Source organism: Triticum aestivum, chromosome 4A, assembly GCF_018294505.1.
Source record: "Triticum aestivum cultivar Chinese Spring chromosome 4A, IWGSC CS RefSeq v2.1, whole genome shotgun sequence".
In the NCBI taxonomy this organism is placed as follows: domain Eukaryota; kingdom Viridiplantae; phylum Streptophyta; class Magnoliopsida; order Poales; family Poaceae; genus Triticum; species Triticum aestivum.
In genome coordinates this window covers 345874949-345893591 of record NC_057803.1, presented here as the reverse complement: position 1 = coordinate 345893591, position 18643 = coordinate 345874949, and the positions used below count along the sequence as shown (strand labels likewise).

At 48.4% G+C, this 18643-nt stretch overlaps 1 protein-coding gene across 1 annotated transcript; it reads right to left on the bottom strand.

The window, feature by feature from the left end:
• Positions 1-12534: 12534 nt before the first annotated feature.
• Positions 12535-16294, bottom strand: LOC123086079 (uncharacterized). Its single transcript, XM_044507787.1, has 2 exons — positions 15627-16294; positions 12535-13577 (listed from the first exon to the last, which is right to left on the bottom strand). The coding sequence occupies exons 1-2, from the start codon at positions 16254-16256 to the stop codon at positions 12903-12905; spliced, it is 1305 nt and encodes a 434-aa protein (XP_044363722.1). The 5' UTR covers positions 16257-16294; the 3' UTR covers positions 12535-12902.
• Between the last annotated feature and the right edge of the window lie 2349 nt (positions 16295-18643).

Here is an 18643-nt window from a genome sequence, read left to right as displayed (position 1 = left end):
TGACTGAGACACCTCTCTTGTCAATAACCAATAGCGGGACCTGGATACCCATATTGGCTCCTACATACTCTACGAAGATCTTTATCGGTCAGACCGCATAACAACATACGTTGTTCCCTTTGTCATCGGTATGTTACTTGCCCGAGATTCGATCGTCGGTATCTCAATACCTAGTTCAATCTCTTTACCGGCAAGTCTCTTTACTCGTTCCGTAATACATCATCCCGCAACTAACTCATTAGTTGCAATGCTTGCAAGGCTTATAGTGATGTGCATTACCAAGAGGTCCCAGAGATACCTCTCCGACAATCAGAGTGAAAAATCCTAATCTCGAAATACTCCAACCCAACAAGTACCTTTGGAGACACCTGTAGAGCACCTTTATAATCACCCAGTTACGTTGTGACGTTTGGTGGCACACAAAGTGTTCCTCCGGTAAACGGGAGTTGCATAATCTCATAGTCATAGGAACATGTATAAGTCATGAAGAAAGCAATAGCAACAAACTAAACGATCAAGTGCTATGCTAATGGAATGGTCAATCACATCATTCTCCTAATGATGTGATCCCGTTAATCAAATGACAACTCATGTCTATGGTTAGGAAACATGACCATCTTTGATCAACGAGCTAGTCAGATAGAGGCATACTAGTGACACTCTGTTTGTCTATGTATTCACACGTGTATTATGTTTCCGGTTAATACAATTCTAGCATTAATAATAAACATTTATCATGATATGAGGAAATAAATAATAACTTTGTTATTGCCTCTAGGGCATATTTCCTTCAGTCGCCCACTTGCACTAGAGTCAATAATCTAGTTCACATCGCCATGTGATTTAACATCAATAGTTCACATCACCATGTGATTAACACCCATAGTTCACATCGACATGTGACCAACACCCAAAGGGTTTACTAGAGTCAATAATCTAGTTCACATCGCTATGTGATTAACACCCAAAGAGTACTGAGGTGTGATCATGTTTTGCTTGTGAGAGAAGTTTAGTCAACGGGTCTGCCACATTCAGATCCGTAAGTATTTTGCAAATTTCTATGTCAACAATGCTCTGCATGGAGCTACTCTAGCTAATTGCTCCCACTTTCAATATGTATCCAGATTGAGACTTTAGAGTCATCTGGATCAGTGTCAAAACTTGCATCGACGTAACCCTTTACGACGAACCTTTTGTCACCTCCATAATCGAGAAACATATCCTTATTCCACTAAGGATAATTTTGACCAATGTCCAGTGATCTACTCCTAGATCACTATTGTACTCCCTTGCCAAACTCAGGGCAGGGTATACAATAGGTCTGGTACACAACATGGCATACTTTATAGAACCTATGGCTGAGGCATAGGGAATGACTTTCATTCTCTCTCTATCTTCTGCCGTGGTCGGGTTTTGAGTCTTACTCAACTTCACACCTTGTAACACAGGCAAGAACTCCTTCTTTGACTGTTCCATTTTGAACTACTTCAAAATCTTGTCAAGGTATGTACTCATTGAAAAACTTATCAAGCGTCTTGATCTATCTCTATAGATCTTGATGCTCAATATGTAAGCAGCTTCACCGAGGTCTTTCTTTGAAAAACTCCTTTCAAACATTCCTTTATGCTTTGCAGAATAATTCTACATTATCTCCGATCAACAATATGTCATTCACATATACTTATCAGAAATGTTGTAGTGCTCCCACTCACTTTCTTGTAAATACAGGCTTCACCGCAAGTCTGTATAAAACTATATGCTTTGATCAACTTATCAAAGCGTATATTCCAACTCCGAGATGCTTGCACCAGTCCATAGATGGATCGCTGGAGCTTGCATATTTTGTTAGTACCTTTAGGATTGACAAAACCTTCTGGTTGCATCATATACAACTCTTCTTTAATAAATCCATTAAGGAATGCAGTTTTGTTTATCCATTTGCCAGATTTCATAAAATGCGGCAATTGCTAACATGATTCGGACAGACTTAAGCATAGATACGAGTGAGAAACTCTCATCGTAGTCAACACCTTGAACTTGTCGAAAACCTTTTTGCGACAATTCTAGCTTTGTAGATAGTAACACTACTATCAGCGTCCGTCTTCCTCTTGAAGATCCATTTAATCTCAATGGCTCGCCGATCAATGGGCAAGTCAATCAAAGTCCATACTTTGTTCTCATACATGGATCTCATCTCAGATTTCATGGCCTCAAGCCATTTCGCGGAATCTGGGCTCATCATCGCTTCCTCATAGTTCGTAGGCTTCGTCATGGTCAAGTAACATGACCTCCAGAACAGGATTACCGTACCACTCTGGTGCGGATCGCACTCTACTTTACCTACGAGGTTCGGTAGCAACTTGATCTGAAGTTACATGATCATCATCATTAGCTTCCTCACTAATTGGTGTAGTAGTCACAGAAACATATTTCTGTGATGAACTACTTTCCAATAAGGGAGCAGGTACAGTTACCTCATCAAGTTCTACTTTCCTCCCACTCACTTCTTTCAAGAGAAACTCCTTCTCTAGAAAGGATCCATTCTCAGCAACAAATATCTTGCCTTCGGATCTGTGATAGAAGGTGTACCCAACAGTTACTTTTGGGTATCCTATGAAGATGCACTTCTCCGACTTGGGTTTGAGCTTATCAAGATGAAACTTTTTCACATAAGCATTTCAACCCCAAACTTTAAGAAACGACAGCTTAGGTTTCTCACTAAACCATAGTTCATACGGTGTCGTCTCAACGGATTTAGATGGTGCCCTTTTTAATGTGAATGCAGCTGTCTTTAATGCATAACCCCAAAACGATAGTGGTAAATCGGTAAGAGACATCATAGATTGCACTATATCAAATAAAGTACGGTTATGATGTTCAGACACACCATTACGCTGTGGTGTTCCAGGTGGCGTGAGTAGTGAAACTATTTCACATTGTTTTAACTGAAGGCCAAACTCGTAACTCAAATATTTTACTTCTGCGATCATATCGTAGAAACTTTTATTTTTGTTACGATGATTCTCCACTTCACTCTGAAATTCTTTGAACTTTTCAAATATTTCAGACTTGTGTTTCATCAAGTAGATATACTCATATCTGCTCAAATCATCTGTGAAGATCAGAAAATAATGATACCTGTCGCGAGCCTCAATATTCATCGGACCACATACATCAGTATGTATGATTTCCAACAAATCTATTGCTCGCTCCATTGTTCTGGAGAACAGAGTTTTAGTCATCTTGCCCATGAGGCATGGTTCGCAAGCATCAACTGATTCATAATCAAGTGATTCCAAAAGCCCATCAGCATGGATTTTCTTCATGCGCTTTACACCAATATGACCTAAACGGCAGTGCCACAAATAAGTCGCACTATCATTATTAACTTTGCATCTTTTGGCTTCAATATTATGAAAATGTGTATCACCACGATCGAGATCCAACAAACCATTTTCATTGGGTGTATGACCATAGAAGGTTTTATTCATGTAAACAGAACAACAATTATTCTCTAACTTACATGAATAACCATATTGCAATAAACATGATCCAATCATATTTATGCTCAACGCAAACACCAGATAACATTTATTTAGGTTCAACACTAATCCAGAAAGTATAGGGAGTGTGCGATGATGATCATATCAATCTTGGAACGACTTCCAACACACATCGTCACTTCACCCTTAACTAGTCTCTGTTTATTTTGCAACTCCCATTTCGAGTTACTACTCTTTAGCAACAGAACCAGTATCAAATACCAATGGGTTGCTATAAACACTAGTAAAGTACACATCAATAACATGTATATCAAATATATCTTTGTTTACTTTGCCATCCTTCCTATCCACCAAATACTTGGGGTAGTTCCGCTTCTAGTGACTAGTCCCTTTGCAGTAGAAGCACTCAGTTTCAGGCTTAGGTCCATACTTGGGTTTCTTCACTTGAGTAGCAACTTGTTTGCCGTTCTTCTTGAAGTTCCCCTTCTTCCCTTTACCCTTTATCTCGAAACTAGTGGTCTTGTCAATCATCAACACTTTATGTTTTTCTTGATTTCTACCTTCGCTGATTTTTGCATCGCGGAGAGCTTGGGAATTGTTTTCATCATCCCTTGCATATCATAGTTCATAACGAAGTTCTACTAACTTGGTGATGGTGACTAGAGAATTCTGTCAATCACTATTTTATCTGAAAGATTAACTCCCACTTGATTCAAGCAATTGTAGTACCCAGACAATCTGAGCACATGCTCACTGCTTGAGCTATTCTCCTCCATCTTTTAGCTATAGAACTTGTTGGAGACTTGATATCTCTCAACTCGGGTATTTGCTTGAAATATTAACTTCAACTCCTGGAACATCTCATATGGTCCATGACGTTCAAAACATCTTTGAAGTCCCGATTCTAAGTTGTTTAAGCATGGTGCACTAAACTATCAAGTAGTCATCATATTGAGCTAGCTAAACGTTCATAACATCTGCATCTGCTCCTTGCAATAGGTTTGTCACCTAGCGGTGCATCAAGGACATAATTCTTCTGTGCAGCAATGAGGATAAACCTCATATCATGGATCCAATCCGCATCATTGCTACTAACATCTTTCAACTTAGTTTTCTCTAGGAACATATCAAAAATAAAACAGGGGAGCTAAACACGAGCTATTGATCTATAATATAGATATGCTAATACTACCAGGACTAAGTTCATGATAAATTTAAGTTCAATTAATCATATTACTTAAGAACTCCCACTTAGATAGACATCCCTCTAATCCTCTAAGTGATCATGTGATCCATATCAACTAAACCATCACCGATCATCACGTGAAATGGAGTAGTTTTCAATGGTGAACATCACTATGTTGATCATATCTACTATATGATTCACGCTCGACCTTTTAGTCTCAATGTTCCGAGGCCATATCTGCATATGCTAGGCTCGTCAAGTTTAACCTGAGTATTCTGCATGTGCAAAACTGGCTTGCACCCTTTGTAGATGGACGTAGAGCTTATCACACCCGGTCATCACGTGGTATCTGGGCACGACGAACTTTGGCAACGGTGCATACTCAGGGAGAACACTTTTATCTTGAAATTTAGTGAGAGATCATCTTATAATGCTACCGTCAAACAAAGCAAGATAAGATGCATAAAAGATAAACATCACATGCAATCAATATAAGTGATATGATATGGCCATCATCTTCTTGTGCTTGTGATCTCCATCTCCGAAGCACCGTCATGATCACCATCGTCACCGGCGTGACACCTTGATCTCCATCATAGCATCATTGTTGTCTCGCCAATCTTATGCTTCTACGACTATCGCTACCGCTTAGTGATAAAGTAAAGCATTACAGGGCGATTGCATTGCATACAATAAAGCGACAACCATATGGCTCCTGCCAGTTGCCGATAACTCGGTTACAAAACATGATCATCTCATACAACAACTTATATCTCATCACGTCTTGACCATATCACATCACAACATGCCCTGCAAAAATAAGTTAGACGTCCTCTACTTTGTTGTTGCAAGTTTTACGTGGCTGCTACGGGCTTAGCAAGAACCGTTCTTACCTACGCATCAAAACCACAATGATAGTTTGTCAAGTTGGTGCTGTTTTAACCTTCGCAAGAACCAGGCGTATCCACACTCGATTCAACTAAAGTTGGAGAAACGGACACCCGCCAGCCACCTGTGTGCAAAGCACGTCGGTTGAACCAGTCTCGTGTAAGCATACGCGTAATGTCGGTCCGGGCCGCTTCATCCAACAATACCGCCGAACCAAAGTATGACATGCTGGTAAGCAGTATGACTTATATCGCCCACAACTCACTTGTGTTTTACTCGTGCACAACATCAACGCATAAAACCTAGGCTCTGATACCACTATCGGGAAACGTAGTAATTTCAAAAAAATTCCTACGCACACGCAAGATCATGGTGATGCATAGCAACGAGAGGGGAGAGTGTTGTCTACATACCCTCGTAGACCGTTCACGGAAGCGTTATATCAACGCGGTTGATGTAGTCGTACGTCTTCACGTCCGACCGATCCAAGTACCGAAAGCACGGCACCTCCGAGTTCTGCACACGTTCGGCTCGGTGACGTCCTCGCCTTCTCGATCCAGCAAGAGGGGCGAAGTAGTAGATGAGTTCCGGCAGCACGACGGCGTGGTGACGGTGTTGGTGAAGAACAATCTCCGTAGGGCTTTGCCTAAGCACTACGAAAACTATGACGGAGGATAAACTAGAGAGGACGGGGTTGCCGGCACACGGCTTGGTGTTTCTTCATCTCTCTTTGGTGCTAGCCCTACCCCTCTATTTATATGTTGAGCCCTGGGGTCGAAACTTGGAGTAAAAGCCTCCTCAAAGTCGGTTTCACCCGAAAGGCAAGAGTCCTTCTCGGACTCCAGGGCTAGACGCCAGGGTTCCCAGCGTCTAGCCCCTAGACGCCAGGGTTCCTGGCGTCTAGCCTCTGGTCTCCGCAAAACTTCCTTTTGCACTTTCCAAAAGCCTCGTGGGCTTTCCCCTTTGGCCCAGATAAAGTGTTCTTGTGCCCAAACATTTCGGGAAACATCCGGAACCCCTTCCGGTGAATTCCGGAACCCTTCCGGAGATCAAACACTACTATCCACATATCAATCTTTACTTCCGGACCATTCCAGAGTTCCTCGTCATATCTGTGATCTCATCCAAAACTCCGAACAACATTCGGTCACCAACATACATAACTCATAGTACTATATCGTCAATGAACGTTAAGCATGCGGACCCTACGGGTTCGAGAACTATGTAGACATGACCGAGACACCTCTCTTGTAAATAACCAATAGCGGGACCTAGATGCCCATATTGGCTCCTACATACTCTACGAAGATCTTTATCGGTCAGACCGCATAACAACATACGTTGTTCCCTTTGTCATCGGTATGTTACTTGTCCGAGATTCGATCGTCGGTATCTCAATACCTAGTTCAATCTCGTTACCGACAAGTCTATTTACTCGTTACGTAATACATCATCCCGCAAGTAACTCATTAGTTGCAATGCTTGCAAGGCTTATAGTGATGTGCATTACCGAGTGGGCCCAGAGATACCTCTCCGACAATCGGAGTGACAAATCCTAATCTCGAAATACGCCAACCCAACAAGTACCTTTGGAGACACCTGTAGAGCACCTTTATAATCACCCAGTTACGTTGTGACGTTTGGTGGCACACAAAGTGTTCCTACGGTAAACGGGAGTTGCATAGTCTCATAGTCATAGGAACATGTATAAGTCATGAAGAAAGCAATAGCAACAAACTAAACGATCAAGTGCTATGCTAACGGAATGGGTCAAGTCAATCACATCATTCTCCTAATGATGTGATCCCGTTAATCAAATGACAACTCATGTCTATGGTTAGGAAACATAACCATCTTTGATCAACGAGCTAGTCAAATAGAGGCATACTAGTGACACTCTGTTTGTCTATGTATTCACACATGTATTATGTTTCCGGTTAATACAATTCTAGCATGAATAATAAACATTTATCATGATATAAGAAAATAAATAATAACTTTCTTATTGACTATAGGGCATATTTCCTTCAATTTTGATGGAGGCAAATGGTGGTAAAACCAAGATGAGCAGCTCGGGCACGTCGCTAGCTTTTCAACGAGCCAAAGAACACCCAAATCGGAGTTCGGGAGTGGAAGTTATGGGAAAAACATGAAATGCTCGCAGCTGCTGTAGGTGGGCCATGCGCACGGGGTCCAGGGCCCATGGACACGAGGTCTCGTGTGCACGGTAAACGTACTGAGGACACGGGGTCACCAAAGACTGCGCGGGGGCCCATGGGCATGGGGTGGGGAGCCCGTGGGCATGGGGTAGGCGGAAAATTCGCGATTTTCTTGTCAAATTCGATGGGGGAAAGAAAAATTGGGGTATGGGGACGCAATAGGAGTTAGATCTACTTGCTAGACACTAGATCCACGGATCAAAATCAATAAAAACTCACAAGAAACTTCAAATCACAAAAAAATTGTTATGGCTCTTTTTGTGGGGAATTTTCGAAATTGGGTAAGAACAAGCAAAATTAGGCTAGAAAACTAAGAGGGGGCTCCAATTTCGTGATCAACCATGGCTCTGATACCAAGATGTTGTAGGGTGGAACCCTATGGAGAGATCTTTCACGAATTGGAGGGGAAATCCCCAAGAACAAGATGAACACAAGCAGGGAAAACAAGAGGAACACTCAAGAACAAGTCCAATCACACATCCACTAGACCAACAAACACACAAGATCCAAAAGGTACATGAACAATCAAAGGGAAGCAAGATACATGGTAGAGTTCATCCCAAATCCTATGAAGGAGATGAGGGCTTGATGATATAGGTAGATCCTTCCCCAAAGGGGGGGGGGCTTGCATCCCTAGGGATCTTCTCCAATGGAGGTCTTGTACTCCAATGGAGCCTTCTCTCTCAAGAGGAATCCCACAAGGGGAGGTAAATGAGCTAAGCTCTATGATTTGTGTCTCTTCTTAGCTAAGTCTAAATGGAGGAGATGAAGGAGTATATATAGGTCCAAGGGATGAAGGGGTAAGTAGGGACGAGATGGGGATACAAGGGCCAAGCCCAATCAGCCACGCACAGGGGGCCCCGTGTGCACGGGGTAAGTGGAGCCCGTGCGCACGGGGTATCCAGAGACCTAGCACATGAGCCCGTGCGCACAGAGTCCGTGAGGCCCGTGCGCACGGGGTCCGTGAGGCCCGTGGGCACGGTACATGCCCGTGCGCACGGGGTCGCCTAGGAGCTGTTGCCTTCTTCTTGGCACTTCCTTCTCCGCTTCCAGGCTTCCTTCTTGGATGGTGTAGATGTTCTCTTCTTCTTGGACTCCTTCTCGATGAATGTGTAGCTCCGCTCACACCTATGTAGGCACACGAGAGAGGGGTCAAGTAGTATACCATCCTCGAGATGTACAAGTGGACACGTGTAAAGGAGATGATTCACCTTTGTATGTATGAAGTAGATGTGGCACATGTCACTTGCCAAATGGACTCTTGACATGGTGATGTCTGTAGGATGATCCGCATCACGGGTGCTCTCCAGGGAGGGGCTTCACAAGCTCTCACCTATGTGGGAGGGCCCATTCAAGATTGGTCGTGTCTCCAGGCCTGGTGCCGTGCGCCTGGAGACGCGGGACAGGGTCCCCATCTAGAATGCCTGGAACATCCAGCACTTCCGAAAGTTATATCCATGACAGTTAGTGCCATGCGCCTCTCAAGTCTCCACTCGTGACACTCTTACGTAATAATGAGTGAGGCTGTACAGACCCCGGAGTCTCCTGAGTGTTGCCCTTGAGCCTCAGGAGGGATCCCACCCATGTCTTAGTGGAAGCCCCATGCTCCGCGCTGGCGGGAAGACTAGAAAACTAGTGTAGGTGCTGGATGCGGCTGTTTTTTTGCTTGCTTTCTATAGCCGGTTTCCACTTTTTGGAATGAAATTTGAAGTTCTCGTGTCTTTATTTTAATGGGATGGGAATTTTTCTCCTTGCAACATTTACTTTTTCAAACCTTGCTTTCGGAGAGAGGCAGTTGCCCATCGCTTTTCCCCGCGCGTCTCGCGAGCAGGGGCTGGGTACGGTGTGTATGTCTGGGTCCGCCCATGAGCACACCTCGCCAAAGCCTTGGTGCCCTAGCCTTTGGTGTATTAATCCTCGCGCGATGGTCGTGAACCAGCCAACTGGCGTGTGTGTTTCCCCATGAGCCCTCATCCCCTGGCCTCACTGGGCATCGCGCCTGGCGTACCAGTGGCGATTGGTCCTCGCGGGGCATGGCGCCCCGTGGAACATCTCCAGAGGCCCTATGGCTCGCTGGAAACCCCGCGGCCACTAGGTGCCTCCTGAGGCCTGAGAACCTTCGAACTCTCAAGAAGGAAGCCCTGGCAGGATCTCTCTGGAACGAGGGGCGCGCAGGAGGTCCAAGCCCCAGAGAAGCACGCCCTCGCGGCATGGGAGTCTACCGCAAGCACACTAAGGTAAGTTATCCTAATCACAATCAGCAAGAACCCGTCAATTAGTAGCAACATGAATGCCAGGATGCAATATAAAAACATTAATATAACAGCGCAAGCGCCATGGTTCATTACATGCCCCGGCAGGGCTTTCTACTTCTTGATGTAGGGAAAGAGAAAAAAGAAGAAGCAAAAGCGGCCTCGCGATCACCGGGGCTCCTCAGACCCGGCTCCAAAGGCGCGCGCGCTCAGTCGGAGTCCTCTTCCTACTTCATTGGGGCACGATGGCGAGGCGGCTCGTTGCCCTCCCCGGTCCAAGCTCGGCAGTGCGACAGCTCGCTGTAGTCACCGTCGCTCGTGCTCTCCCCAGAGGAGGAGCCGCCGCTGCTGGAAGCGCCGCGACCGTCGCCAAGGGAAAGCTCACCCTCAAGGATGCCGACGGCCCCCCGGCTGTTGTCGTCAGAGCAATGGACGTCGTCATTGCCCTCAAGGCAACACCCCCGATGCCCACCGTCCTCCCCGAAGACCCTGACGTAGAGGGTCGCGGTGCCTTCATGCTTGTAGTGGAGAGTACACCTCCCCTACAGGCCAAGTGGGCGGGCGAACGGCGACCACCCATGGTTTAGGAACACGTTGCTGGCGGGGGTGACATCGACCTCCACCCACGAGGCCTTGCTGTAGCAACCATCGGCCTGCAGCCAGAGGCCACCAGGTTCCCCGGCCGGCAGCGCGCCCGCGAAGAGGCGCAAGAGCTAGAACCAGACGCCTCCGTCCACACCATGAACTCCGAGGACGTGTCGGCTGAATGGGATCACGGGCGTGGTGGCCGAATGGCTGCCACATGCCTCCCTCCTTGGCTGCGGCCACCTCGGCCGCGGAAGCCTCCGGCGCGGGAGGGAGCCTCCCCACGACTACTGGAGGCAGTGCCAACCTTCGAGGGGGTGCGCCCACGACCTTTGGGAGCCACCATCGGCGTCGCAGAATACTTGTGGGGACGGCCGCGGCCCCTCTTCGGCGGTGGTGAGCCTGGTCCCTCCTTGGGTGCCTTTCCCTTCTCGGCGGCCGAGAACCTCCTCACTAGCGCCATGGATACTCTAGCGAGATGGTGGCGCAGCAAAGAAGAAGAAGGAGCGAGCAGCAAGAAGACGAAGATGGGCTAGGGGCTCTGCCCCCTTCCCCCATTTATAGGAGGGGAAGGCTAACCGGCGGCCTGTCACGTTCCATGTCATGATGGCCCCTCTGCGTGCACCAGGCAGTTGTCAGGTCGGGCAGTTGCCGAGGTGACGTGGGGAAGCGGAGACGCCCACGTCCCATCAAGCACCACGCGTCAGCATGGCCCGTAGGCGATTGGGGCCTGCGGTGCTTCGCCCTTGCCCTTGCCCTTTGGCTTTGCCTCGAAGCCAAGTCCGAGCGCGCCTTGGGCCGGGGGGCTACTGTCGGCGTTCTGGGAACCAGGGTACCTAGACTTGCCTGCCTGCGGCCCAACAGCATGGATTCATCGACGGCCTGGTACGGTCCATCTGCAAGGCCACCAAGACAAGACCCTCGCGAGGACCCCTTGGTCTCGCGAGGCGGACGACACCAAGACCTCCCGAGGGAGCGGCCTTCCCAGGCGTCCTCCCGAGGAGCGAAGATTTCTATGCAGGTACCCGGCCTCATGAGGATACCATGACGCAAGTCGTGACAACCAAGGCAGGCGGGCGCCAGCGGGCGCAGAAGGGGCAGTTTCCTATTTGGTGCTAAGAAGGCAAGGACAGGCGTGGGTTCCTGAGGAATCTGGCAAAGGTTTCCATTTCAGTGCAACAAGACCAAGACCACCAGCACGGTAGGATGGATGTCATCACCGATCCCACCCCTGCTTCACGACCAGAAGCTTTGTATGCGAAGACCACCATTCGTCAGGATAAGATGTACTACTTGTCCCCTTTTGAATTGGCCGCTGTGGAATCCCTTCCCGCCTATGTTTTGGGGGAAGAGGACCGAGGCTACTATAAGTATAGGTTAGCCACCACCATAGAGGGGGTCGACTCATTCCCTCACCCCCACCTCGTGTGGTTGTTCATCCCATGTACTAGTTCATCCTCAGCCCCTCGTGAGGCCAATCCACCACAAAGCAGGAGTAGGGTCTTACACCGCAATGTGGCCCAAACCTAGGTAGACTGTCGCGTCCATCTTCTTCCTCGTTCGTGTGAATCGAGCTAGGCCGTGGGGCGGCGGGCTGGTAGGCTGGATAGGTTGAGTTCTTCGCACACGCCCCAGAGTTCGAACCTTCTGTTTGGACCGCCAACAAGCCGTTCCTCCACCTCCACTGGCTGAACAGCAGCCGCGCAGCCGTCGGCTGGTTTATATCTTCGTTGGAGATGCTCTTTTATCTACATCTCCATTTTGGACCATCTGTTGGAGTTGAGCCTTTTTCGAAGATGTAACAAAACACTTTTTGGTGTCCAAATTTAGACCATCACCTGTTTGAACCGCCAAAATATACATCATCTATTGAAGATGCTCTAAAGCTGATAGATATGCTCTAAAGCTGATAAAGTAAACACAAGTAATATAAAAGGGGGTAGAAGACTATTTACACACGTTCCAAAACATACAAAATGGCTAGTGGAAAGAAAGAATGATACACCAAGGATGAGTTGGAAATTACACTTGATAAAATATTGATTAACAATCACAGGGTAACACAATCACAGGGCAGTTCTTCCCGGAATTTAGGCATGGTAATAAATGCAAAATAACAACAATCGGAGGACTTGCATTCCCCATTGAGGCATAGGTGAACATGAACCGACAACCATAGCTTCTGATTTGCATAATATGATCTGATGGTTTCTTTACGACACATAAACACACATCAGTTAGATTCCAGCTGCAGCGCAACAGCTTGCAGCTAGAGAAGCCTGAGATGCCCAGTATCATTTAGCCTCTTTATTCGCCACCCGGTTCTAAGCGAATGTTCAAGAACAGTGACAGATGAATCGTCTATACATATCCTCTGAGACATCACAGGGTTGCAGTCCAACAAGCCCGCAAGGAGACATCGAATAGGGATTGCATGGCTGAAAATTGCAATGGAGGTTGTAGAGCTCCCCAGACTTGTTTCGTGAAGGCGATGCCTTTGGTTTATGTCTTTCAGGGAGAACTCATCCTCGGTATCATTGTCAACCGAAGTGACAAACTGGAGACGGCTTTTACCAGATTTCTTCCTTTGGAGGCTATGCCGATTGAGCCTGTAAAGCAAATCCCAAGATGGGCCATCTTGGACAGAATTGGTGGAGCTCTGCCGAGATAAACCCTTTGCGTCATTTTGTTGTGATAGTGTATCCCCCATTGCCACCTTTTCTGGTAACCTTATGATTGTTCGGTTCAGGAACTCCATCATCCTGAACTGCACCTGCCTGAGTGACTCTCCTGAAGGTGCTGAGAAATCAGGCTGGGTGCTGTCCATCAGATTAACCATTTCTGGGGTATAAATTTCTGATTTTGGGCAACCCTCCCACTGACCATGACTCATCTCAGTCAAAGCATCAGATACTTGGATCTGCTCCTCTGGAAAATCAAGTTCCTGCATACAAACAGTTTCATACGTCAAAACTGCTGGGGCAAAAGCCTGATTGGAGAAGATACTTTAGAAGTTGAAGGTCATGAGATATGCTAACATGCACAAACACAGTATGGATAATCATATCATATATAATGCCGATCCCTCTCAAAATGTATTTTTTTTCACATTTGTGTTACCATGAATGAGAAACTAAACTACTCCCTCCGTTCCCAAATATTTGTCTTTCTAGAGATATCAACAAGTGACTACATACGAAGCAAAATGAGTGAATCTACACTCTAAAATATGTCTACATACATCCGTATGTTGTAGTCCATTTGAAATGTCTAGAAAGACAAATATTTCGGAACGGAGGGAGTAGCATTTAACAGGCCAATGGAAAGCTAATAGTGAGTTCAATACTTTGAAGACTAAACGGGAACACATTTCCATCATGTTCTGGATAAATTTCAGGAAACAACAAACTTTTTTGCATCTAGGAGTACGAGCATCAGAATATGATGGCTCTTATTTGTTCACCTTTACAACTAATCCATGTTGCGGCCAAAAAGGACAACACATTCAAATGGAACAGATCAGGGGCGGAGCTACAATGTTGGGCCGGGGTCAATTGACCCTGATGACCTCGGCCCAAACTCTGTTACATACATAGAGCCCATGAAGAAAAAACACACAGTGAAAAGAAAATGACCCCAGTCTAAAAATGCCCTAGTAGCCTCATGGCAGCAGGCGGCCCAAAAGCAACGCAGGCGGCAGGCCGACTGGCCACTGTGGATCGATCACAGGAAAAGGAATGATCCCCTCATCCCCAGCGCCGCAAAAACCAAATTGTTCGATCCCAGGGAAAGGATCATCCCATGTTCACGGCTTCACGCCCTCGTCCTCGTGTTGCCCTGGCTCCCTCTGTTCGCTGAACTGCCGCCGCCTGGTTGCTCCCAGTCTCCAGTATCCACACCTCTTATAAAATTTCAAGATTCAATCTGGAGATTTCATCCGTAAGTGGCACTAAAGCCAATTTTCTTCATCTAATTGTTATTCTGTTATCTAAAATTCATATTCTCGTATTATCTTAGGGTTTGTTTGACGTGTTGATCTTTTTTCTTATAATTTTTTGAAGGTGGGGAGAGGGGGGGGGGGGGGGGGGGGGTGTTATCTAATCACGAGGATTACACAATCTAGACTGGCCCCTCAAGTCACATCCCATGAAGACCGTAAGAAAAATAGAGGTCAAGAAAAATAAGAATAATAGACTATTTTCTGAAGATACAAAATCAGAGGTCAAGAAAAATAGAGGTAACTACTTCTGTAATCGGAGCTTATTTTGTTACGATACATTGGCAGCTATGATTTCTTATTTATGTGAGGTTACTAAAAAACATTATTGACATGTTACTTAATACAAGCTACGTATGTTTTAGTCATATTATTGGTACTTTGTTTTTTAGGGGATACATTAGTGCTACTTGTTCGTGTTGACCCCGACGACCTTTTATCCTGGCTTCGCCCCTAGAACAGATGTTCTATGAGCATGCAATAATGCACACTTATTAAAGCCAATAAATTCCATTATACATTCATGATGTGTTGCCTTCATTGAAATGCCAAAGGACTGTTCTTTAGGCTGAACAGTGAACTGCTCCAACATAAAAAGAAGACACCAATCTCATACTCCCACCGTTCCTAAATATAAATATTTGGAGAGATTCCAATTTGGACTACATACAGAGCAAAATGAGTGAATCTACACTCTAAACTATGTCTATATACATTCATATGTAGTTCATATTGAAATCTCTAAAAAGACTTATATTTAGGAAGGGAGGGAGTGGTACTTAAGATCGTACTTCTCACACAGCATGAATCTATCTTAAAAATTGGGTTTTACTACAACAATGTGGAATACATAGCAAAGCATTTACAAGCAGACTACAATACTCTAAAATCTAAATGCTTAAAATTGCTTTCAGGTCCATTGCAAGCCAAAGACAGGACAATAAGCAAGCACAGTGCAAGAGTAGAATTATACAACAAAGGCCAAGAACGGCTCACCCGGCAGACAAGTTCAGCAGTAGCGCGGGAACGGTCGAGGGGCGACGTCCACGCAGCGGCCAGCTGCGAACCACGGGAGCGCAGGAACACTGACAGAGCGCGCGCCTGTCGCTCCCCGCGCGCCGTGAGGGCCACTGCCGGCCATCGCCCACCAACCAGGTCGGGTCGCATCGCGAACGCACATTCCCCGTGGCTAACTATTACCACCTCCAGCAGCGCCTCCGTCCTCCCCTGCTGCGGGAGGTGCTGGTGCAGCGACGGTGGGGGAAGGAGCACGTGGCAGGGGTCCCAGACCTTGATGTTGGGGCCGAGGAGGCGTGGGGTGCCCGTTACGGATGGTTGCGGCGAGAGCGGCGAGTCGGCGGCTCGGCAGGGTAGCACCTCGGGCTCCTGCTCCAGCACCTTGGACGCAGAGGCCGGTGGAGCCGGCGCTTGGGCGGGAGGGGGCCGGGCCGAGGGCTCCGAGGCTGAGGCAGTCGATGGATCATCGTCGCCTTCGTCGGCCGCGGTAGAGATGGAGGAGTGGGACGAATGTGCAGAGCCCATTGTGCGCGGCCGTGGTGGGCGGCGAGATCTGACCTGGAGGTGGGATGGGTGCGAAGTGCGGAGAGTGAAGAGGAGCAAGGCCATCTCCGTGGCAGTCCATCAAAAAGCGTGTAAACATCCGCACAGCACGGTCCAAACAATTTATTTTATCCAACGCTCCTGCATCAATGGTCTGGCCCACTAGATACAAATTTAGCCCGTTTGATTGGCTGGGTTGCATGGAAATTTTGTCCGGCATCAACCTCAAAGCAGTTCCGGATCAGACTCAGTAGAAATGGCTGAATCGGCCATTTTTCTAGAGCCAAGTCAGTGCAAGCCGCGCGTGCTGGTTTCCCTGCATGTCCGAGGAAGATCGGAAGACCGGTATGATGTTTCATAACCCCCTGCGCTCTCTTCCCTCACCGCCCACCCTCGGTTTCACACATTCTCTCTCTCTCTCTCTTGGTTTCTCCCATGGCCAACCCTCGATCCCATCACCCCTGTAGAGAAATGATTTGCAATACAATAATCGTTATATTGATGGGGTGCTGGTGCACGTATATATATTACAAGGGAATGCCTCTAGCTCAACTATACAAGACTAGGAGGTGGGCCACAACTCCAATACACGTGCAATACAAAATACATACTCAACACCCCCCCCCCCGCCCCCCGCAGTCGAAGCGTCGCCAGAGACACAGAGACTGGACCGAAACTCCTCGAAGACGGGAGTACGCAATCCCTTAGTCATCACATCAGCAAACTGTTGCGACATCGGCACGTGGAGAACTCGAACACGGCCAAGGGCAACCTGCTCGCGCACGAAGTGAATGTCGAGCTCAATATGCTTCGTCCGTCGATGGTGCACCGGGTTGGCGGAGAGGTAAACCGCGCTGACGTTATCGCAGTAGACAAGAGTGGCCTCGTGAACATCACAAAGCAACTCTTGGAGCAGCTGACGTATCCAAGAGCACTCGGCCACGGCGTTGGCCACGGCGCGATACTCTGCCTCGGCACTGGAGCGAAGAGACCGTGGGCTGCCGCTTCGAGGACCAAGAGATCAACGAGGGCCCAAGGTAGACGCAGTAGCCTGACGTAGAGCGTCACGTGTCGGGGCAGCCAGCCCAGTCAGCATCCGAGTAGGCCACGAGGTCGGTGGAGGCGGAGGCCGTCAGGGTGAGTCCCAAGGACATGGTGCCGCGTATGTAACGGGGAATACGCTTCACCAGAGTCCAGTGAGAGTCGCGCGGGGCGTGCATATGGAGGCACACCTGCTGAACAACGTACTGTAAGTCGGGGCGAGTCAGCGTCAAGTACTGTAAAGCACCGACAATAGAGCGATAAAATGCTCCATCGGACGCGAGAGACCCCTCCAGAGCAGAGACCTTCGCCTTCGTGTCGACGGGAGTGGGCACCGGCTTGCATTTAAGCATACCGGCACGCTCAAGGAGCTCGTGGGCGTACTTCTGCTGATGCAGAAAGAAACCGTCAGCCCGGCGGATCACCTCGATGCCGAGAAAGTAGTGCAGGGGCCCCAAGTCCTTGAGGGCGAACTCATCACGAAGACGAAGCAGTCAGCCGCTGAAGGAGATCGGGGTGGATGCCGTGAGGATGATGTTGTCGACGTAGAGCAGCAGATATGCAGTGGCAGCTCCCTGATGATACACAAAAAGTGAGGCATCGGAGCGAGTGGACCGAAAGCCCAGAGACTGCAGGAAGGCGGCGATACGCTGGTACCAAGCCCGAGGCGCCTGCTTCAACCCGTACAGAGAGCGGGAGAGCAAGCACACGGAGTCGGGGTGCTCGGTGTCGACGAAACCAGTAGGCTGCTCACAAAACACCTGCTCGGCGAGATGACTGTGCAAGAAGGCGTTGGAAACGTCCAACTGATGCATAGGCCAGGCGCGCGAGACGGCCAGCTGAAGGACGGCGCGGATCATGCCCGGTTTCACAACCGGGGCGAAAGTGTCGGTGAAGTCCACACCCACGCGCTGCCGAAAACCACGAACCACCCATCGAGCCTTGTAGCGCTCGAGAGAACCATCTGGGCGAGTCTTGTGGCGAAACACCCACTTGCCAGAGATGATGTTGGCACGAGGGGGTCGCAGAACAAGCTGCCACGTGCGGTTGCGCTGTAAGGCATCGAACTCCTCCTGCATCGCAGCTAGCCAGTGGGGATCCCGAAGGGCAGCACGAGCGGAGGTGGGGACGGGTGATGGCGTCGACGTCGAGGCAGTGCACACACACTCGTCGGCGGAGTAGCGCGTACTAGGCCGAAGCACTCCTGCTCGGGCACGAGTAGTCACGCCAAGTGATGGGGCAGCAGGGCCGGCGGGTGCCGCGGCGGAAGGGGGCACGACGGCGGTGGCACCCGGTGCGGCGGCGGGGGCCGCGGTGGTGGGGGCACCCGGTGCGGTGGAGGCCACGGCAGCGGCGAAGGCCGTAGCGGCGGCGGCGGCGGAGGCCGCGGCGGTCGATCCCGCGGTGGTGGG

Coding starts and splice junctions, on each gene's coding strand:
- LOC123086079 (XM_044507787.1), bottom strand. CDS start 16,256: ATGGCCTTGCTCCTCTTCACTCTCCGCACTTCGCACCCATCCCACCTC. Junction 13,578..15,626: donor CTGCTGAACTTGTCTGCCGG/GTGAGCCGTTCT, acceptor GTTTGTATGCAG/GAACTTGATTTTCCAGAGGA.